Genomic DNA, 23958 nt, shown 5'->3' on the forward strand with positions numbered 1-23958 from the left:
GATACTGTAGCCACTGCGTGTTTCTTAACCTAAGTAGTTGACCTGCTTCTTGGAATAACAATGGTGTATCACCGTTGTTCAGTTCCATAACTCTTATCTTGTGACATAGGGAGTTTTGCTGTTTGTGAAGTGTGTGGTCTAGGCCAATTGAGAGGATTGCCCATATGCTCATCCAGGCTGGGGCTGCCCGGGTATCCGAGCCCATGAGCGCTCTCATCCTGTGCCATTGCGTCAGTGTTGGGCCTGTAAGTGGGTGTGACCTGATGCGTTTAGGAAGTTTGTTTAATGGGATGGCTTGGATTTCTGTTGGGGTATACTAAGCTATTAGAGAAAGTTCCACGGATCTCCAGCTGGATGCATCCAATGTTTCAAGCCATTGTTTGGCCCAGCATAATTGGGCCGAATTGATAGTAAGTCCGTCAGACTGGTACCGCTAGTTCATCATTTTTGGAGGCTTGTAGGATTTCAAGCCAGATTTTTGCCTTTTTACCTCTCCATATTAATTTAGAAAGTTGTGTGTCTAAGTCTTAGTATGTTTGCTGCGACTGGGCACAAGGTAGCATTGCTAGGTATGAGTTTCGGTAGGGAATTAATTTTAAAAGCGTTTTATGCGGCCTACCGGGGACAGCAGAAGTGCATTACATAATTTGATCTTTGCCAGAGTTGGTGGATAGTTCAGGTCTGCGATTTCATGGATGGATGGATGGGGGTGATAAGGATCCCCAGATATTTGATAGAGTATAATTGTAATCTGAAAGGGGCTACTCCACCCGGGTACCACGGTATGTCGGCTCCGAGTGGTATGACCTCCACTTTCGTCCAGTTGACCTTATTTCCTGTCATGGGCCCATACTCGTGGATAAGTTGGTGTAGGCGGGGGAGTGATACCGTGGGGTTGCTGATATATACCAGAAGGTCATCAGCATATATGGAGATTGTGTTCCTCAACCCCTCTTATCACACTGTTTCACTCTGGGTCATTGCAAAGTTTCTCGGCTAACAGTATGATTGAGAGTGCATATAAAAGGGCGGGGACCAGGGGCATCCTTGTCTGGTGCCAGAGTAAAGGGCAAACTATTTCGAGACCGTCCCATTAGTGGTCACAGAGATTTTAGGGTTTGTGTATAATAATCGTATGATCCCAAGGAGCATTGGTGGGAATCTGTATGCTGTGTGTGCCTGGAACATGAAGTCCCACCAGACTTTATCGAATGCTTTCTCAGAATTGACCATCAGTATTATTTTGTCCGGGTCTTCCCATCCGGTGAGTACATGTAACAGGGGCCTCACAATGTCTACTGAGTGACGACCGAGATAAAGCCGTTCTGATCTCTATGGATAAGTTGTGGGAGAGTTTTCTCAATTCTGCGTGCTAAGCATTTGGCCAGTATTTTGACGTCAGCGTTTATTAGTGAGATTGGTCGATATGACCTGCAATCTTCTGGGTCGCAGCCCTGCTTGTGAAAAACAATAATATTGACTGATAGCATCGATCAGGGTAAGTGGCCCATGGTCTGTGCCTCAGCAAATAGTGTTTTGAACAGCGGGGCAAGACGGTCCACCATTGCTTTGTATAGATCTATGGGTATGCCCTCTGGTCCGGACGCCTTGCCTGCTGTTAGGGAAGTTATGGCTTGGGTTATCTCAGCGGCTGTGATTGGTGTCCCCAGTTCGTCTTTTTATGTATCGCTAATTGTATGCAAGTGAAGGTCTGTAAGTAAGGTGTCTATGTAGTCTGGTGCTATTGGGTCTGGGCTGGCGTATAGTTTGCCATAGTATTCTGTGAAGCGTTTATTTATATCTGTCATTTGTTAGTAGATTCCTGACTCCGTCTCGGATGCTGGTTATATGATGTGAAGCTTGTCTGGTGCGGCGGGAGAGCACCATTAAATGAAGAGGCCTGTCTGCGTCTTGGTAGTAGGCCTGCGACCACCTAGTAAAAGATTTTTGCATGCGTTGAGTGGTAAGTTGTTTAGGCTCTGCTCTGTCTGTTTAGTTGGGCTTGTGTGCTGGGATTCTGGGTCTGTTTATGTTGAGATTCTAACTGTGCTATGTCAGCACTGATCTGGGTTTCACGTTCCCTCCAACCCTTTATCTTGTGGGCCCATCTAGAGATACATTGCCCTCTGAGAAACGCTTTATTAGCGTCCCAGCAGGTGATGCAGGAATATCCTTGAGTCAGATTGGTCTGCCAAAATAGGTCTGTCTATGCCCAGATGTCGGTGCTCTTAAGTTCAGGCTCCATGGGAGCTTGTTGGGTGGAGCTCCCGGGAGTTGTATATGGAGGAATACTGGTGCTTGGTCCCATACCATCGTAGTGAGCATTCTGCATTGTTTTATATGTGGTTTGGCATTTACGGGAGTTAACCAATAGTCCAGTCTGGAGTAAGATGTATGGCAATTCCAGTAGAATGTAAAGTTGTCGTTCTGGATGTAGGGTTCGCCATATGTTTGCTAGTCCCAATTCAGAGATGAGGGTAAGTAGGGTTGTACGTTTGCACAGGGGTGGGGGTTGTGATAGAGGTGTGCCCCGTCTGTCCAATGTCGCATCTATAATTGTATTCCAGTCGCGCCATATAAGGGCTAGATTCCTTATATATTGTGCAGTTAGCCAATACCCGTGTGAAAAAAGTGGGTGCGTTATTGGTTTGGGCATAGATGCATCTTCCCTCTGTATCTAAAATGGAATGGATTGTGTGGAACGGGGTGCGTTTTGTGGATTAAGATGAAGACCCCTTTTTTTTCCCCTCGGTACGGAGGGAATAATATTATTTACCTAGTTTCCACGCTTCCACTTTATATTCAATTTAGTCAGAGGGACCTCAACGCCTGAGGGATCATGGGAACAGTAGACGTCACACTAGGGATATTGCAAACACTCCCAGTCAACGTCCCTTTTCCAACTTCAAATTCAACATGGTCAATACTCTGCACCTACCACTAGATGTCGGCCTAGTATGTGAATCTAAGCAGCTACAAGCATGAGCATTACAATTATGGTAAGATATGATTGCTCTTAATATAATCTCTGTGTACCTTCAAGGCCTCGCATACAGATTCTGGATAAATGGCATAATTAGCAAATGTGCTTCCTACAAAAATGCATGCGCAACTTGCAGGTGAGAGGATCACGTCCTGGTCAATTAATCAAAATGCTGTTGAAGTCACTTCACATCCTTTCGACCCAATGAGGTCACAGGAAATGATGCCACATGACCATTGGTTATGAAGACAGAAGCGGCATAACCAGAATCTGATGCATGCGCATTGACTGAGACTTGGGAACATAGTGCGGCAGGCCTGCAGCTGAGGCTTGCGATTCCTGAGGGCTATGGAATCTTATGTCGAGAGGTGATGGCGTAGCATTTATTTTCAAACGGGATCTTCAAATGTGGCAGCTAAAAACCATAGACCTTCCTGATACTGAACTATTAATGGTCAAAATAACCATGAATGCAGAATCTCCCTTGAATGTATTATTGCTGTATAGAGCACCAGGAGATGGGAAGGAATTCCTGAGTTTTTGAGTAATCCCCTACTCCCAATTCTTCAACCCAGCTCCAAGTTCACTTTGATGGGTGATTTTAAATTTTTGGCTGGTGTTCGGATAAGGATCACACTGCAGCTGCCTTGGAAGGCGCTCTGGGTTTTCTTGGTTTTTAGCAACAGGTCAGAAAGCCCACACAAAAGGGTCATTCCTTGGATTGGGGAGCCTCCCGTGAGTTACAGGTTTTGGATTCTGATATTCTGCTTTGCCGGTGGTCAGATTATTTTTTAATTTAAAATTTCCTCGCCATTTATCTATAGGAAACAGTGCAAAAGTAGGGACGCTATTACGGTGAGAAACTGGAAAAAAAATCACATGCGACTTGTTAATTCCCCTGCTTTCGGCTGCGGTACCAAAAATCATGTTATCAGGCACACTAAAAGATATGACCAACCAAATCCTGAGCACATTTCAGGAGACGCTGGAGACACGGGCTCCTCTCCAGGAAAAACTTGTCTCACACGCTCATGAAAGTAACAAATGGTTTAACCCGGACCTCCATAAGCTGAAAATAGCTACATTGAAACTGTTTTATGATTGGAGAAAAAAAAAACAGGACTCTGTTAGTCTGACCGGATACAGGTTAGCAGCTAAGGAGTATACACTGCTCTGTTTTCTGCAAAAAAGGAAATGTTGAACAAACACATCTCTAATACCTGCTCAGAGAATAAGGAACTTTTTAAGATCCTGAGGGAGCAAAAAACATCTAAAGGGCCAGAGAAAGAAGTTATTTGTAACGATGATACCTGGTGTAATAACATTCAGGATGCTATGGTAGGGAAGGAATTGAGGATCAGAAAGCCACATGCAACTCGTCACCTGACCCTTATTTAGGGCAGATACCAGGCAGTCAAGGCTCTAAACTGAAGTTTAGTTTTTCCCCGATCTCAAAACCAGATTTATTGAAGGTCTTTACTAAGCTCAAAAGCTCCAGTTGCAGTGGCGACCCTGGATCATCTATGATCATTAAAATCTGCCCCTCGCCTCTTCTACCGGCCATTTGTAAATTTAACACCTCTTTCGCTGAAAATCATGTCCCTTACGCTCTTAAAAAGGCATGGATCTTACCACTCATCAAGAAACCAGGTATATGCCCTTTGACTCCGAGTAATTCTAGACCTATTGCAAACTCCCCTTTCTTGTTAAAGATTCTGGATAGGGTTCCTTATGTTAGGGAGCACATTTCTGACCATCTGCAATCCGGTTTCAGACAGCATCATGGGACGGAGATTGCCCTTCTTGATTTGAAGGCTAAATTACTGGATTCTATGGATAAGGAAGAAGCTTCCCTCCTTATGATCTTTGACCTTTCTGCTGCTTTTGACCTGGTGGACGTGGCTAATTTCTCCTGCGATGCGAAACTATGGACCAAGTCTTTCCTTAGTAATAGGCAGTGTAGAGTTGTGAGTGGAGATGTAAAGGCGAAATCTTTTACTTTTCTTTATGGTATACCGCATGGTGCCTGTGTTTCCCCTTCGCTGTACAATTTGTTCATGGTTCCGTTCTTTGGCATGCTGGCAAGTTATGGTATCACCTTTACGAATTATGCTGATGATACTGTGTCATCCCGCTCACTGGACTTTATGAGGAGGATGAGTGCAAAGTTATCACGGTCTACAACGTCATCCAACTATGGATGATTCAAAATGGCTTGGCTCTCAAAAAGGAGAAAACAGAGTTTATGGTGATGGGTACATCAAAGGTAATTCACAACCTATGACCGCTTTTCGAACTTAGACTCCAAAATTGAGGTACAGAGGAAAGTTTAAACTGTGGGCATCATCCTTGACCAGATCCTCCATATGAGGGCTCAGATTAGTGGGTTGGTCTCTTCTTGCTCCTACTACATAACGCTTCTGGCGTCACTGAAACCCCTTATTTCTCAGGGGAATGCAGTGACAATTGCGCGTGCAATTATCAGATCCAAACTCTATTATTGTTGCAACCTGATTATTGGCAGTTCGCAAAACAACTGTGTTCGCCTCCAGGTGATATAGAACAGCGCAGTGAGGGTAGTCAACGGACTGAACTGGCGAGATCATGTTTCGGACGCAAGACATCTGCACTGGCTTCCTGTGAGGGCCAGAATTCAGTTCAGGCTTCTCCTGATTACCCTAAAATGTTGTCTGGAACTTAGTCCTTACTTAACTGAACATTTGGCTGCCATAACATAACATGAGAGCCTTAAGACCTATCAACACTAATCCATTAAAGATCCCTCACTGTAAAACCACCAAATCCCTTACTGGATCCTTTGCTCATGCTGCTCCAAGGGTCTGGAAAACCCTTCCGGCAGATCTTAGAGAAATTAAGTCGGTGCAAATCTTCAAAAAGAAACTGAAAACCTTTCTCTTCTACTAGACTGTTGCTTGGATTAGTTAAGTGCATTCCTGTCTAGATAATTGCTCTCTTATGTTAGTGTTTTGCGCTCTTAAGCCTTCGGGTCTATGTAGCGCGTTATGAATATATAAACATAAATAGAAAGGCAATATGGTCCAACTCTCTGGAATGATCTTCTCCTTAGTCAGGCAAAAGTGGAACTTCTTGATGTCCATTGGAAGGGACCTTAGCCCTCTTTTGAGTGGGCCCACTCGATGGATTCGGTCCAGTTCAATACCCCCCTTTTCAACCTCTGGGAATGCTGAGCGGAACACCTGCTATTTTCAGTGATCAGGGCACTTCACACCCACCACTGAACCCCCCCCCCCCACCCACCCACCTCTTCCTGAGGTCGTCTCGACCTGTGTCTGTTTTGTTACCAGCATCGCCATGTCTGCACTAGCAAGGTCCCCCTGGAGATGCAGCACTTTCCCCCCCACCCCCACCTGGAGCAAGTGAACTGATGTTTCAGTGTCACCCAATCTGCTGTTTAGTTGCTTTGTGTCTCTGGACAGCTCTGCTATTGATTTCTGTATTTCATCAGTGGCGGTCTGCATTTCTGCTTGTACAGACTGGGTCAATTCCTCCTTCAATGTGAGACATTCCTTCAGTTTATTTTCGGTAAGTACCTGCAAAGCATCTGTGAGTCCTGCCTTAGGGGGGGGGTCTGAGGCCGGCGGACCCTCCACCCATGGGGTCCCCTGCTCCATTCCCTTCTTTTGCTGCTGACTTGAGGGCCAGAAGGAATTCAGAATCGTGCCTTGTTGTGTTGGCTTGCGAGATGGCATCCTCCACAGGCTGTTGCCCGGTTGGGCCACAGCCCCATTCACGTAGCCCCACAGGCTTGTAGGATATCCCTGCCAGCCATCGCATGGCTCCTCCATACCGCCGGATTGTGTGCTCTTCACTCCTGGGGGGTATTACCCCTCCTACCTCACTCTGAGGGACAAATTCCCTAAGGGGGGGGGGGGGGTCTTCCTTACTGTCGGTTTTCAGCACATCACCGATCCTCCCAGGGCTTACCTTGACAACAATTATAGCTGCCAGGCCCCTAACTGGTAGTCCTTCCTGGTTCCCCTTGCGCCTCCTCGCCACCATCACCATCCGCCCGGCCCCCATCCCCTCTTGACAGTGTTTGGGCCTCCGACTCTCTCAAACAAATTAACCTGTACACTGAGGTGTAGTGGGAGAGGCTGGGAAACTAGCAATCACAACAGGAACTGGCCCAAGATGGAGGAAAAAGGAAAGACGTGAAGAAATAGGATGCAAGGGATCTAGGTCTGAATAGTGCTCTAGAAAGACAACATTGCAGAAGTCCGCCTGGAAAAGACTGCAAGGAATCAGTGGCTAGTTAGTAGCTAGAACACGGGGCACAGTAGCCATAAAAAGAATCGGCATGTGGTGTTTGCATGTATGGGTTCATGCAGGTCTCTGTAATAAATGGATTTTTTTACAGTACAAAAAGTAATTCCTTTTCCCAATGGGGGGTGGTATTTGTTTTAGCAAGTCCAACTAAGAGATCCCATTGTGCAATTCATACCTCCTTACACCCGTAAATCACATGTAACCTGCTCCATATGTGGACTCAATCAGCCACACTCATACACCCCACCATAATCAAATAAACTCACTCACCCTGCCCACTCTCCCCCCAGCCAGCGGACCAGGAAGTATTGCTTCTCTTTTGGAACTCTACGCATTGCTGGGGCAGAGATCCCATCACACTGCAATAAACATGAAATGCATCTGTCCCCCGAAGGTCACGTAACAAATCATGCAGAGAATAAAATGGACTTAGTGCTGAAAAGTAATATTAGTTTGCCGCTACTGCCGCTATGGGGAGCTTGCTTAGGGGCGGTCAGGCTGGGGCCATCTTCCTTCTCCTATGCCAGAGCAAAATTCTGCTTTCCCATTCGGGAGATTATGAAGGTGCCCACGAGCAACTGCTGTGAGTGGGAGGGCACTGGATGAGTAGTAGTCTGGAGACGGACACTGTGTGCAGCTGCTGGCACCACAAAGCACCTGAGGCTGGGTTGCCCTTGGAGCAGAGGAGCTAAGGAGGGTGGGAGGGCACTGGATTGGTAGTAGTCTGGAGATGGGCAATGTGTGCAGCTGCTGGCACCACAAAGCACCTGAAGCTGTGTAGTCCTTGCAGCAAAGGAGCTAAGGAGTTATGCATCACATGACACACCTAGATGTGACTGAGAACCAGGAACAGCAAGACTCTTCTGCTGCTGGCAACAAAGAGGACCAGTAAGTGTGAACCTCAGCGTTGACCAGGCTGCTCTGAATACTCATTGCTCGTGTGCAAAACGATTCAAGTTTGACAACACTTTCTGCAAAATGTAGTTTTGATTGTAATTTGTTTTTCTGTGCTGTCAAAGCTGACAATACTAAATGGATGAACGAGCCAAGTATTGAATAACATTGTACATTCTGCTTCTTGTTTTCTCTCTGCTTAGCTGGTGCCCTATGAACAGTCGTCCCTCCTGGAACTCATCAAGACTGAAAATAAGGTACCTTCACTATTTGGACATACAGCAGCTCATTCATGAGCCGAACTTCTGATTTTTACTTCCACTGTACATCTTGACAAGCTTGCAGCATATATCAATGGCCCTGCATCAGCCCCTTGCCCTCTCCTTTTGGTTGGATTTCCTCTAGGTGCCTTGTAGGAGCAGAATTCCATTTTTTGGAGTTCCTTTTTTTTTAACCTAACTTTGTGGGTTCCCTAAACCAGTGGATTATAATTCTTTTATAACAGGCTTAATTTTTTTATTTTCTTTTATTGATATAGTTGTAAAAACACCTTTACAATAATTAAATACAAATGAATTCTACATAAAAGGAAAATAGAGAAAAGAGAAAACACATAAAAAACACATCTATTATCACAGATTAAAATAACAAAATAAAATCTCGAACCTACAACTTAAAGCCTAAAGCCTGGAACACGTTCTAAAGAAGGGAACACCAACAAACTTCTACGTAATGCATCATAAAATGAAAAGAAAGAGATAAAACACAAAATTTATAAAGCTAATATGAAAACATGACAAGAAAACAAAAAAACAAAACAAAAAGAAAAAAAAATAACTTGCGTTACATTGTTAAAGAAAAATGTATGCTTTTTTAGTGTTCCACGCTTAACAAGCTTAATACCCAAAGATCTCGAGAGCCCGGGATTCAAACCTGTGTTGCTGTGCGTTGTCTTGCTTCCAAGACACACACGTTGCCCCTGAGCTATCCTCCCGGCCCGGATGGTTTCTATGGTTTATTGACTTTTCTTTTTGTGTTCGGAAAAGAACCTCTTCTGAAGTCCACTTGTCACTGCAACACTTTTTGAAGTGCTGTCCTCTGGTAACCCATATGGCTCCCAGGACAAGAGCACCTTTTTTAGGCACAACATTGTGGACTTGGTTGATCCCATCACCCTGAGAGTTTTGGGGCGTACTATTGAGGGGGAGAAGGGCTGATGTGCCTTGATGCCGCTAGTCAAAAGGTTTGTGACATTTTCTAGGAGACGGCATGTTTTGATTTAGTTTTTGTTTAAACACTCACATCAAGACCTTAAGTGACGGACAGAACTGATTAAATTACATTTTATAATAATTTTTGTACAAAATCAATTAATTAATTTTCTCAAAGGTCATTGGAAAGCATAAAAAAATCTTCATTCAGTGAATACCTTTCAATTTGCTTCCTCGAATACACAAGTACCAAGTTGATCAGGCATACCCATTTGTAGCCACATTCACACCAAAAACTCAGTACAGGCCCTTTCATTGAATTAGGGCTTCACATTAACAAAACCATTGAAATATCACTGTAGACCCCATTTTTCTAACAATGTGTCTATTGCTTAACAACCAAATGGTCGTCGACACGTGTTTCAGCCGAACTAGACGTGCCTTTTTGCTGTGGCTCTGATGCTCCAGCCTTCTTCTGGACACTAGTGGGTGCCACACTTAGCCACGAGTACGGAAGGGTGTAAGGAGTGGGCAATCTACAAACAAACTAAACTGCTACTATTACACTTCATATTCTGTCCCCACTTGTCAATTGTTATCCCATGCTTTATATGACATATATATGTATGAACCCTGGACTTACCTGAATAATTGAGCTGTGAACCTAGGATTCCCCCAGAAAATGTTCTCATCTTCACGTGACTGCATCACTTGAAAATGGACCCATCTAATGGCATAGGAATACAGAGCACAGAACAAGCAAAACTCAAATATCTGCCTCTTTTATATGTTGCCTATGTTAAGCTAAATGCCTGTACTGAATAGCCACGTCTATTGGAATTACTTACGTATGATAGGTGTGCATAAATCACTGATGTCACCTATTTCCTTGCTGTTAATTGGCTGATACGGCTGAAGGGCTAGTTATTCCAGGTGCAATTCCTCTGCTCTGTCTCATGCGGCTCAGCATGCACTTGCCACTGCTCTTGGCTTTCATGTGCACCCTATTCTTGTGCTGTAATGACAGTTCTATCGTATTTTCGGTAATAACGTGCACTTGCGAAGTTTGGCAGAAATACAGTGAAGACATTTACTGTGCATGCACTTATAATATGGAGACTTTTGGGAAGGGGAATTGTTGGTTAGTGTTACACCAGCAGTTCCTGAGGTTTATAGAAGTGGTTTCTTTGCCTAGCAAGACTTTTAAGGTTCAAAAAGCAACCCTAGCTAAAGGCAGTTTGGAGAGGACTCAAAGTCTTGAAAAGCAGAATACGAAAGTTCCTGTGGATGCTTTACAGACTCTAGTTTCTAAGATGCAAGAGGACGCAATCCACGTTGGAGACCCTGTGAAAGAGCTTGCTAAAGGGACACAAGCAGTGGCTTGAGTCGGAGGTAAGAGGGGATGTACCCTGGATAACTCGGGGTGCACTTCAACGCTCTGGAGCGACTTCACGGATCAAGATAGGCAATACCTTTCTCCCCACAGTACTTTACATTTGAAGAAAAGATTGTGGCTGGATTCTCCTTGATGTGGCAGCACTGGACCCGACCTGGATTCCTTGGTCTGGTGACGGAAGGCAGGACAATGGACGGGATCTCTCAGTAGCAGTCTCGAGGGAGGACCTCTGGCATGGCTTTCAGCAACATCTCTTGTCACTCTGCGGTTTTGGCACCTTTTCTGCAGCACCAACAAAGGACACGATTTGCCTGGTTAATCTTCTTCGCTACTTTCAGTCCTACACTCTGCTGAAAGGGTCTTGGCGAGTTGGATCGGATCTCTGGAGTGTCCTTGAGGGCTCAGCAGCTATTTGGACGAGTTTGTCCTTTCCACAACGATGCACCCAGAATAGGCAGCAGGTCTGCTGGTATTGGGGTTTCGCAGCACTGGAAACTCGTAGGACCTCGGGAGATGGCTCAAATCAAAGTTTGCCTTGAGACTGGTTGTTCTCTTCAAAGCTCCTCTGTTGCATAGAAAACAGGGTCAGGATAGCAGTGGTCGCTTCACGGTGTTGCAAAGTGTCTGCAGGCGTCTCTGGTTGTCTTCTTCAGTTTCCAGTGGTAGACTTGCTTTTCACCTCGGGAGACTCACCTTTTATACAGTCCCAGCACACTCCTCTGCAATCTCTCAGAAATGTACAGAAAGTGGCGGGTGGCTGTCCAATAGGACCCTAAATCCCCACTGGGAGCTAGTTCCATTCAGGCACTCGGGCAGACAAAGGGCAGGGGAGTGTAAACTACTCCCTCACTTCTTGCCTTCCAGACACATTAGAGACTAAGCGGGGACACCCAAGGGTTCCCACCAAAGGCAAAACACACACAGAGGATTCCCTCAACCAGGACGGTAGAAGAAGGGCTGACCAAGAACGACGCTATTAATGGCGAAAAAAGGAGGAGTCAGCAAGTTAATACTTATGTATAACCGAGGCTGTGGACATAGCTGTGGTAGAGAATGTGCACAATAGGTGGTAGAACACGTCCACTGCCACTAGCCGTAACTAGGAGATTGTCTATTGATATTGATATTTTATTTCTATCGCGCTCGTACACAAGTGTTTCAGAGAACGCACGACAAGGCAAGGGAGTGGAACAGGGGAGAACAAAATGGCGATCTTACTAGGCCCAGTGACATTGAGAACGCACAAGTGCATGGGAGAGGGGAAGGGGAAAAGTTCATGGAAGGGGGAGAAGTGGAAAGTGCGAAGCAGAGGAGAAACATAAATAATAACAAATACATAAATAATAAAGGCAACAAACAGTGGTAGTGCAGCCAGCAATTTGCAAGTGCTAGGTTTAAGGCAGCAGACTGGGTAGGTCTGATAAGTGCAGGAAGAAAAAGGGGGGACTGTATGGGTACAGATACAGACCCCAGTGCAAGGGGCGGCCCGGAGGCAGTGCGGGGGGTGGCAGGGTGAGCAGGTACCTCGCCCGGAGGACAGAGGGTGACCAGGTGCACAGTGCCAAGAGAGCAGATCAGCAAGAGAGAGGGGGAGTGAAGGCAGAAGAAAAGAGGAAGGTCTTGAGGTGCCTCCAGAACGAACTGGAAATGGTTCTCCTCAAGTTTTAGAGTGGCAGGGAGGCTGTTCCAGAGGGAGGCCCCAGCCAAAGACAGAGATCTACCCCCAGATCGTTTCTTTGAAAAAACGACTGACCCTGAGGGAGTTAGAGGAGCGAAGAGCTCGAGAGGGGAGGTATTTGCGGAGGGAAGCTGAAGGCCCCAGAAAGCCACCTGGACAAATCGGAGGGTTTTGAATTTATTCTTTGCATCCACTGGATCTCTGCTTCGATGACCTAAAAGTCACAGGAGCAGAGAAAAGGGGGATACAAAGTATCCCTTTGGCACTCCACCTAAAGTGGTGTGTGCCAATCTCTCTGAATATAAAGTTTTAGGAGAGATACTAAGTATCTCTCTATCCTTAAGAACTGTAGCTGCTTGCTCTAGGATATGGAAAATAATCTCAAAGGAGGACCCAAAGGGTTCCCAGCAACACTGCCCATAAGGAGCTTTGTGCTGCCATAGTAACATATATTTGAGACGCTTAGAATCCCAATGTATTTGCTTATTACGCTGTACAACTGAGGGGTTTAACTCAGAACATGGGATGTGTCTTTTTACAACAGGGCCAATTTGTAGTTCTATGACTACACATATGTATTCCTTTCTGTTGGTCATCTTGGCATGATATTTGTATCAATGCTAAAGGGTAAAGAATTGAGGTGACCTGTCGCTGTAGATGTTCTTAATCTGTGAGAGCTATATATGGTAAAGAATCGAGGTGACCTGTCGCTGTAGATGTTCTCAATGTGTGAGAACTATATGGAAGTTACTCAATACCAATGGTTTCCAGGTTATCATGTCTTATCAGAATTGCACAGCTGCAGCACCCCAAATGCAGGGTGAATCATGCCGTATAGCAGTGCTCCACGCAATACATTAATAATTCATGTGATGGCATCCAACGAGTTTCTAGCTTCCTTGTAAAATGGCGCACACAGTCCGACCATACCACTCCATACAGCGATATGTTGACATGTTCCGCTCATAACGGCATGAGAGTTCTAGCTTTCGGAGCACGGCAAGCATAACGATCGTGTGACGTCAACAGGTATGCGTCTACAGTATAAACACTGTAACATCATGGCTCCTGCATGCTGATCCACGCGTATGCCGCGGCAGATGATTTTCGACCGGACATCTGCCTACTAACTGCAGAAGATAAATCCTGCTTTCACTTTAATTTTACTAGCTCTAACCGTATTACAAAGGGCTCGACCCTTAAGTTATTCATCTCTCCCCCAGAGATAGGAGTTGAATACTAATTTTTGACTCTGCTAAATGTACTTTTATTAACAGACCATGTGACCAGAAAGGCACTTGCGGTATCCCCACATTTACGTCAGAATCCCAATTTGTTTCGGATTCAGCACCTGCCAACACAGCGAATAAATCGGTGAAGGGACAGTGTCCAGAAAACCATAGTGTATACCAATACCAGGTAAGTGCATGTCAATCTCATCGACCTATGCATAACGGGGGTCTAACTATTGCCCCAGCAACTCAAGATCAATGAAGGGCGCGGTATACCGGAAGCTATTACAGTTGGAGGTACGCCTTTTAGTATTTTCTGGAGCCATCACCGATCTCTATGCGGTTACCACTACTATCAACCCTACTCTAAATAATAACGCACAAAAATCTTTTGCCCTGGTATTACAGATCACCCCAATTTGATACTAGGGTGAGTTTTTGGTTCTTTTAGTCGCTACGTTATCAGTTATGCACAAGATTATGCGCAAAAAGATATACACACTGGGCAGAAAAGTAGCTTCCTCGGCTGCATACCAAGTAAGAATCGCCAATAACGACACGCTCTTGGGAAGTTACAGCTGCCACAAATGGGACGAGATCTCACAACAAATCTACTCCGTCCCAGAGCCTCTGAGGAAACAGCTTTTAAGAGCAGTAGCTGAGGGTAAACAGTTGGCTAATTGCATCCTGAAGTATAATCTGGACGCAGCAGATAATGCAGGCCGTATATAGTAGCAGAAGGCACCCTTGCTTGGCTACAACACTCTGGGTTTAAGCTGGAAACTCAAGCCACCCTGCTTAATATGCAGATCGAACCAAACGCTGTATTTGGGAAAGCAGTTGAGGACGCACTGAAAATTGCTAAAGAAGGGCACGACCGCCTCCAGTCCCTGGGACAGCTTACTAACAAACCTTTTGTGCAGAGGGGTGCGTTTTAATACACGCCGATTTCGAGGACAAAACGCCCAACGGTCCTCTAACTATAGTCCGGGTGGCCAAACTTCATCTTGGGGTTCTTCGTAGGGGAAGTCTTCACAGCAACATTTGCAAAGAGGGCACAGAAGGCCTAGGAGTAGAGGTAGATCCTCCTCCACCAGAGGCTCCACCCCCCCACAGCAATGACCACCCGCTCAAGGACCCCCCTCCCATGCTCCCCCAGTAGGAGGATGTATTTGTCATTTTACCCATGCATTGGAGGGGATGCTTAGGGAGAATGTTAATTTCTGTGCTAATTCTCTTCACCCTTAAAGACCCCCGGATCTTTTGCTGGACCTTGGGGCTTTTGATTTTTTTCCTCCTAAGTGAGTAGGACCTTTTTATCACTCCCTCGTGCATTTGTTTCTGACTGGGAATTTCGTGATTTACTTTTTTATGGAGTCCGACAAACTGCTTCGGCATCTGCTTTTTGTATAGTGGCTCAAAGCACCTTCGGTGCAGTGCTGAATGTTTAAATACATTTTCTTGGGTGAACTACTTTTCCCACGAATAGTAAAATGATCCCCGTCGTACTTTTATCGGTGTGGGACCAGCACACACCACCCTATGTGGAGTGCTGGGGGGTTACTTAGTATTTCCTATCCCACTTCGCATGTAACATTTTTTGTTAACTAACTTACTTTAAATGGCTGGTGGCAGTGGTTTAATTTTACTACCAGTGTGCATTTTTACTGCGGACTGAACTTTCAGCTGCAGTATAGCAGCCATGGGTGACCATTTTCCAAAAATGGCCTGTCTTTTTGCGCCATTGTTAGTTTCTTCTTGGCTTTTAAACTGTTAGTTGAAACTGACTTGAGCCCTTTGTGTGTTTTTGCCTTTGGCAGGCTTCAGCCCTGAAGCCTGCCCAAGCTCCAGTGTGTCTGGGAAGGCAGGAAGTAAGGGAGGGTCCCAAAACGTCCCTGTCCTTTGTCGCTGTGTGTGCCTGAATGGAAACAGTCCTGATTGACTGGCTGACTGGCTGTCCTAAAAGGACAGCTACCCTGCTGTGTGATTGATAGCATAGGCTTTGAATGAATGAGAAATTGCATGTAAAGCGAGGGTTTTTAGACTCGAGGCAGAGTCGACCACTGGAGCGTAACATCCAAAGGAAAACGCAACGAGCCGCCAGTAGCACGCTCCTGGACCGCAAAGTGCCACGTGAAGCCCTGCATCTCTGCTGATCCTGTTTTCATATTGACTGGGACGACTTCCTCCCATGGGCTGGTGGGACCAGCTAGCCTCAAGACCAGCTTGCATTTGCGCAACCCCCGACTTGCTGTGCTTCACTAGAGCTGCAGAAGCCCAATGCCAGGGGTCCTGTGACCATTGATGAGTACACTGTCTTGCAAAGTCCGAATCTGGCCAAATCTTTGTGGGCATCCCGAGGACCCTACAGAGACAGGAAATCTTGATCAAGAGTCCCCTCACCAGAGTCCAAGACTGAGGGAGCAAGCTTTCCCACCCAGAGATATTCGTTCTTCATCGACTCTGAGGAAAAGTCTACAAAATACTGAAGTGCCGTTTAAACAAAGGAAATCCATAGCCGAAGAGTCCCTCTCCCGAGTACTGCCGCAGGAGCCCACCAGACGTCCTTCCTTTCCTACCAACGAACAAGTTCAAGGAACAAGGGTCTGCCAAGCTGCAGCAAGTAGGAATCCAGATGGAACATGTATCTTCAAATCAATGGTACTGTGGGGCTTGGGGTATTCACCTTTTTAGCCATAAACTGTGCTTCCTACCTTGGGAAGTGCTTTTGTTCCACTTTAGAGTGGATACCAACTCTCCTGCACTTGCCTGAACAGCTTGTGCTCTCTACAAAGTAGCTCACTTAAGTTACTGTGATTTCTGCTGAACTTCTTTTGCAAGCCTTTACCTAAGAAGTGCATCAGAACTGTTGACTTTGTCCATTAACTTTGGCTATCCTGGCTCCCTAAAAGCACCCTTCTATGCCAACTGGCTTTGGCAGTAGGTTCCCTCATAGGTTATAATTATTGACACTATTATTGCTCGGATAAAAGTTCATCTGCCTCCCTTTGGGAGATTGTAATTGTTTTACACTGTGGAAAGTATGTCCTAAATCTGATTCTAACCTTTCCTTCCTTTACAACTCTGAAAGTAAGTGCCGTGCTGACCTTACCTGAAGTCACAACTGTGTGCTGGAAAATGGGTTAGCATAAACTGTTTACCAACTTTCACGGTCCTTTACAAACTGAATCCAAACTTTGAATGTTACTAGTAGATACAACTTTTTAAAGAATGATTATTTAAACCATATGTATATTATAAAAACATATTTATATATATATATAACTTAATTGTATAAGTGTTACTTGGCTACTTGTACTTACTGATTTCATTGTACTGCTCTACAGCTCACATTGACCCCTCTTAAGATAAGTCTGGCTGCTCAGTCACACTACCAACTTGTGTAGTACAGGCCTATATTAAAAGGTGGGTTACCTAATACCAAGTGGGTACTTTCCACCATGGCGGGAGGCTATTGCATAGAACTTGTACAGTCACCAACCAACCACCCGCCAAGACAAAGATAAACACTGCAGGAGGAACAGTGCATTCTGTTGGAAGAGGTCAAAACACTTCTGGAAAAAGACGCTATAGAGATTGTCCTGGCAAACCAGGTAAACAAGGGTATCTATTCAATGTACTTCCTTGTGCCCAAGAAAGACCTTACAATGCGTCCCGCCCTAGACCTTCGCCCTGCAGCACATAGGTCAAGCCACAAACGTTTCGCAAGAAGTAATCCCACTGCTAAAACTGGGGGGACTACATGGCGAAATTGCATATGAAAGATGCATACTTTCATATTTCAATGTTCCCAGTGCACAGAAAATTCCTGTGCTTCAAAATAGCAAATCAACACAACCAATTCAAGGTGCTCTCCTTCAGCATAGCCTCATCTCCAAGGGTATTCACCAAGGTATTAGCGGTAGTGGCGACACACTTAAGCAGACAATCAATCCCAGTGTATCCTTATCTGGACGACTGGCTGATAACTGGGGAATCCCCCCCCCAAATTTGCAAGCAACATACCCAAAGAACGACCAACCTCCTGTTCCAATTGGGCTTTTCACTCAACGAGAAAAAATCAAGCCTTGTTCCAAGCCAAACCAAGCAGTTCCTAGGAGCGATCATAAAGACAAGAGAGGGGCTAGTCTTCCCCTCAAACCAAAGAGTACAAAACATACTGCCGCAAGTACCTCATTATCGTGCTGGTCACCAAATAACCGTATGCAAGGCAATGCGTCTGCTTGATTTATCTAGTTGCAAATGCGCCCAATGCACTAGTGGTTAGCAAAACAGTGGTGTCAGTCAAGTGGTCAGTGGGACCATCCAGTGGTCGTTTCGCTAACCCTAGCACCATCACTTTGCTGGTGGTCAAAGGAAAATCTGTTAAACGGGAAACCCTTTCACAATCCCCCAATACAAGTGATAATTACAACAGACGTCTCACTCCCTGGATGGGGAACCCACTACCTTCACCACACCGTGCATGGCCTGTGGACACAGGTCACAGCTTTTCGCACTAGTTCCTGGGGATGGACTAGTGCGGGAGAATCACCTGGATGAAAGGTCTTCGGGAAGTGGAAGTGGGACACATTTTCGCCATCCTACCTGGTAGGATACCTGGGAATTCAACCCCCCCCCTTTCCCGACATGAACACTTTCTCACGGACAGCCCACCGGCAGCGACAACAGACGAACACCAGAGCCGTATACCTGACATGTTCCAACCCCATGGTCGGGCAATTGCAGGTCATTACACACACCTGACTTCCACCACACTTCCCCAAACGGATGAAAGACGGAGCATGCAAGCACACTCTGAGCAAGGCAAAGCTCGTGAGAAGACGACAGTTCCAAGATGGCAGTTTAATACAAGGAGAAAGACAGCGAGACCACAGCGGGTTACAAGGAGGGAAGTACCCTTGGATTCTAAAGACTGTAACTTTCACGAACCTTGAAACGTTAGAAACTGTAGACCAGGAACGGAGGCTCAGCAAACCTGTGCAGTGTGTCGCAGGTATCCAGGGTTCTCCTGCGTCAATAACCCAGGTGGTGAGGAGCGATTGCCGCGGTGGTAATGTCCTTGGCTCATACAACAAAGCTGTGTCAGAAAAGACAGCCCAGCTGGTGAGTCAGATAGACTGATACCGAACCAGCTTGTGTTTTGAATCAAGGTTGAGAACAGCAACTTTATATAAAGAGAACAGCGTGTGAGGCATTGACGATGAGCGACGCAAATATAATTGGAAACTAACAAGTAATTGGACTTTGGGAGGTCAATCCAATATACCATATACAGAGTCGTCCAACGCCATGTGGGCGCTCATTCGAAAGTCTCTGGTATCCAACTGATGCTGAGTGTAAGAAAAAGAAGATTGAGATCGAAGTGGTCATGCAGCGGCTCAAGCTAAATCCTGTGCACATTTGAAAGTCTTTGATAGTTTTAAAGTACATCTCCATTGGTCCGAGCCTGGCTGAGGGAGACTAATTGAGCGGGATCTGAGCCCGGCAGAGGGAGTTCCAACCTGAAACTTTTGAGTTAAGCTTTTGCTTTGAAAGGGTCTGAGCCAGGATGAGGGGGATCCAGAGTGAACACCCAAACTCTGTATATGCAAAATACTGAAGGTGAAGCAACGTCTCCTTATTTTTGTGTGCGACAGACCCTCTGAGTCAAGAGACTTGCAAGAAGTAAAAAGGCTTGAACACAGAATGTCTTGAACTGTGGAAACAGATCTGTATCCTCATGCCACAGAAGCCTGTGTGTGTGTTTTGCTGGAGTGCCCCCTCTTGCCCATGCTGAAAACGTGAGGAAGGGAGGCAGAGCATCCTGACGTATAATTTTGTGAACACTTCTTTCTTTTTCATGAACATTACCCCACATTATTTGTAAATTAGTAGTAAGGATTGGCAATAGGTTTTTTAGTATAGGCCCTTTTTATTTGACACGATTCCACTAAGACTGCATTATTATTATTTGATGGTCATAGCTTGCTCCCATCTGTAGATTTAGGTTTAGATTAGGCGTTTATCACACCCTTACGAAAGTGCAATAAACACCCTTGAACTGTGGTCACACGTCAGTCGTACTATTGCCACCATGCGTTCCTTACACAGCCCAAAACAATATCAACCTTCTAGAACTACTAGCGGTACTCCAAGCCCTGAAGCTATCAAACTGCATCTAACGGGCCAAATGGTGCAAGTCCTCACAGACAGCACCACTGCCATGTTCTACATAAACAAGCAGGGAAGCACACACTCTCCATGTCTGTCCAGGCTATCCCAGAAAATATGGAAATGAGCACGCAAGTGGAGCATGTTCCTAGTGTCGCAACACGTTCCAGGTAAACTCATTTCTCCCAGCAGACTCTCTAAGCAGAAATCCTCTACCCGAGGAACACAAGTGGCAACTCAATAGAGCAATTCTAGACAATGTCTTCTCCCTCTGGGGTTATCCTCCTTTTGATTGCCGTAAGTCTAACCACACAATGCCCAGACTTCAGATCTAGGTTTCCCCAACCCAAATCTTACAGGAATGCCGTGTGGGTGTGCTGGTCAGGGAAATTTGCTTACACTTTTCCACCAACACCTCTCCTGAGCATGAACGTCCATAAGATGCACCAGGAACAAGCAACTTTAATCCTTGTTGCTCCTATTTGGGCAAGACAACCTTGGTTTCCACATCTGCTCAAACTAGCGATGTGTGAACCAATCAAGCTCCCGTGCCCCTACAACATGCTGTCCCAGCACTTGGGGACAAAATTCCACCCACATCCTCAGTCTGAGCTGTCATGAACCTTGCCCCTGGCCCTCACTGGCAAGTCAGCCTTCCAGTTAGGGCCAGGTCGAAAGCCTTAAAACCTCATCCAAGACTCTTGGAGTCAGTCCTGGCGCCTTTGGCGCCAGGCTCATAACCAACATGAGGACCAACATTAGAATGGGACTATTTACTTGGGACTATTTAACTTGGGGGTGGTGGGTGCGGGGGGTTCAGCCAACATGGAGGCACACACAGCTCAGTTATAAGGAACTGAGCTATGCGGTCTAGTCTTTTGGGTGTGGCAGGCCCTGGACTACTTTACCTGGACTACTTTGGGTGTGGCAGGCCTGGGACTATTTTACCTGGACTACTTTACCTGAGACTATTTAAACTGCACCCAAACAGCAGAACATGCTTCGCGTTATTCTGCTGTGGCAGCGTAACGCTCATCGTGTCAAGTTCTTGGATGCCAGCTTACCTGAAACCAAGGACCTGCAGAGAGAGAAAGATGTAAGTGACTTCAATCCAGCAATCCAACTAAGTCGATGCTTAGGATGGGATGCCCAATGGAAGCCCTTATTTATATATTTTTATGTCAAAGTTGTTAAATCTGGATGATGAACCCTTTATATAACGCCCCTCTTTGAATCCCCCTGACCTCAGAGCCAAGAAGTAGGTTTGTTTTGCAAATTAAAAGATTTATTTGAAGAATAAACAATATATATATATATATATTTCTGATGTTTGTTAATCTGCTTAGAATCACATGCTGTGCATAGTCCGACATCCAGTGGTCACTGCAGAGGTTTGCATCTTGTTTTTCGAAAGTCGAAAAGGGGACGCCGACAAGGCGTGTCTGTGACACTGTCCCTATAGTGACATGCAGTGTACCCACAATCCCCCAAGCGTCGAGGTCCCTCAGATTGTTTTTTTCGGCCCAGTTATTGGTCGCCTTTATGCAGAGCTCTTCGAGAGACATTGCGAAATCATTTCCTCGACCCTTGGTCGTTTACTATTATTTATAACCATACATAGATCCCTCCCTCGACGCAGAAGCTGTTCTCCGCCGAGCAAGATCTTCGACGGAGGGACGAGTGGAGGAGATCCTTCAGCGCTGCCGAACACGTGGCCTGGCCTCGCCGGCCTAATACAGTAGGGAGAGTGGGGTTGTGTGGTCATTTCTTTGCTTCACTCTAAGAATGCCTTCCTCTTTCCCCTCCCTCTCTTTCGAGGTCGTAATCACATTTCATACCCTCAGCTATGGAGAGGACGCCCTTTAGGTTTTGCCCGCGCTGCAAGGGCAAATTTACCTGGAAGGACAAGCACAAACGGTGTAACCGTTGCTTGCCCCTCGATCACAAAGAGGACGGCTGTGCGGCCTGTAAGTTACTTAAACCCAAAACCTTAAAAGACCGCAGGGTCAAAAGGTGGGCAGCCTATGCGATGTCTAGGTCTGACTCCTCGCCAACTGCCGCCGTCGCCGAATGTGACGAGGAAAGTGATTACACGGCCTCCGCAACAGAGGTTGTAGACCTCTCGAAGGAGCGTTCCCGCTCCTCGGCGTCCGTCCCCAGCCCCGACAAGCCCGGCTCATGCCCCGCTTATGGGGATGAACACCCCGGCGACGAGGACGAACACAGGAAAACACATAAGCACATACCCCACGGCACGCATTCGTCAAAGACGAAGGCAGCCATAGCGTCAACGGAGGCGTCGGGTCCATCGGCGCCTTCCGCCGACCGTAAGGGTCGCAAGCCCTCCCCGATTCCGCGACTGGGCTTTCTGTAAATAAGGGCGCTAACCCCAAATCCTCAGGCGACGCGCCTCGCAAGAGTGCGTACGTCACCAGTAAAGACTGTGCACTGCCTACAGCGACGGTGAGCGATCCCTAGACGGAGAAGCTGCTCTCCAAAAGCCTCGCACGTATAGCTTCGAAAGACGGGCAGAGACGGACGGCGGGTAACACGTCGATAACCGCTCACAAGGCCAAAGAAATGCCGAGGACGCCGGAGGGTAGGCTGGGACAGCTCCCACCGTTGACAGAAGACCCTAGCCAGCGAGAAGGTTTCTCAGAAGGCGAAGGCACGCTATCTTCGACGCTATGGGAGAGAACTAAGCAACTGCAAAGAGAAGAACCTCCCTTTTCACTCCCAAACCGCTCTGGCCTACCTTACTGGACTGTAGAGAGGTTCCAGTCATGTATGGACAAGCTAGACAGGTTCATGGCCATCCCAGAAAATAGGACACCCAAGAGGCCAAGGGAGGTACCCCAGGAAGGGCCAAGGGCTAAATGCCCGTAGCACTTTAACCCCCTACAGGAAGACATGGACTCTTACGACCTCATTGAAGAGGATTCTCACTTCCAGGAAGAGGATGAGTTTGTGCATAATGAAGACCAACAAGAGGAGGAAGGTTTTCATGAAGGTGAAGAGGGCTACGAGGAAGACCCAGGTGAAGGTGGCTCACAGCCCTGGCAGTCACCATCAGGGTCTACAGACCCCGACATTATAGACATTTCTTCTCCTCAGACCACACCGGTCAGGAACCCATCTCCAGTAGATGATCAGCCCACCTTCAATGCGCTACTGAGGAAGGCAGCAGCGCATTTTGAAGTTGAAACTGGGGAGGTCACCCCAGATACTGATTTCGTCGAAAGGATTATTAAGGAAAAACCTCCAACTAGTCAAACTATTCCTATCCTCGCCTCGGTTAAGAGACGACTCACCCCATCGCTGTCCACCCCCGCGCTGGTAAGAGGGGTCAATCCAAGAATCGAGAAATTGTTCTCACCCTCGCAGTCAGACCCATTATATATCAGGGGTCACTCAGTCCCGGACTCCTTAGTGGTTACTAACACAAGGAAGAGGGCTGGGGTTCCACTGTCAACCAGCGAGGCACCCCCAGACAAAGAAGGGAAAAAACTTTACGCCTTGGGCAAAAGAATTTCCACCTCGGCAGCGTTTTCAATTAGGATTGCCAATAATAATACATTGTTGGCAAGCTATGCCGATGCTCAATGGGGAAAGCTTAAGCAGGACATCGAAGAAGCCCCTGAACCTCTAAGAACACGCTTATTGGCTACAGTTACAGAAGGAGCTCTGGTCAACCAGAGCATCATTAAGAAAACTCTTGATGCGGCAGAAACTGCTGGCCGTTCTTTGGTGCAGGGAATTCTGCTGAAGCGTCATGTCTGGCTTCGCAATTCCGGTTTCAAGGCAGAAACGCAGGCGTCACTCATTAATAAACCAATAGAAGAGTCAAATCTCTTTGGAAGGGCAGTGGATGATGCACTGGAAAATGCGAAGAAAGAATTCGACACCATAAAGACCTTAGACCAAATCTCAAAGCCTCCAAACAGGCGGGGATTTGGGAACAAGCGCTTTTTTCGTGGCCAACGCCAACAGCAGCAGCAGCAACAGCATTACACTGCAGACAACTGGCCCTCTTATCAGGGTACCAGTAACCAGTATAACCAAAGAGGGCAACGCTGTGGCAA

General features: G+C 46.4%; 1 protein-coding gene across 3 annotated transcripts in view; it reads left to right on the forward strand.

The window, feature by feature from the left end:
* WASHC4 (WASH complex subunit 4) overlaps nucleotides 1–23958 on the forward strand; it is a 1230387-nt gene that overhangs the window by 120443 nt on the left and 1085986 nt on the right. For all 3 annotated transcript variants that reach the window (XM_069629940.1, XM_069629941.1, XM_069629942.1), the window contains one exon: nucleotides 8389–8442. In XM_069629940.1, the coding sequence (XP_069486041.1) occupies nucleotides 8389–8442 (54 nt within the window). The remainder of the gene's footprint in view (nucleotides 1–8388; nucleotides 8443–23958) is intronic.

Source organism: Ambystoma mexicanum, chromosome 12 (genome assembly GCF_040938575.1).
Source record: "Ambystoma mexicanum isolate Mex_15411 chromosome 12, UKY_AmexF1_1, whole genome shotgun sequence".
Taxonomy (NCBI): Eukaryota; Metazoa; Chordata; class Amphibia; order Caudata; family Ambystomatidae; genus Ambystoma; species Ambystoma mexicanum.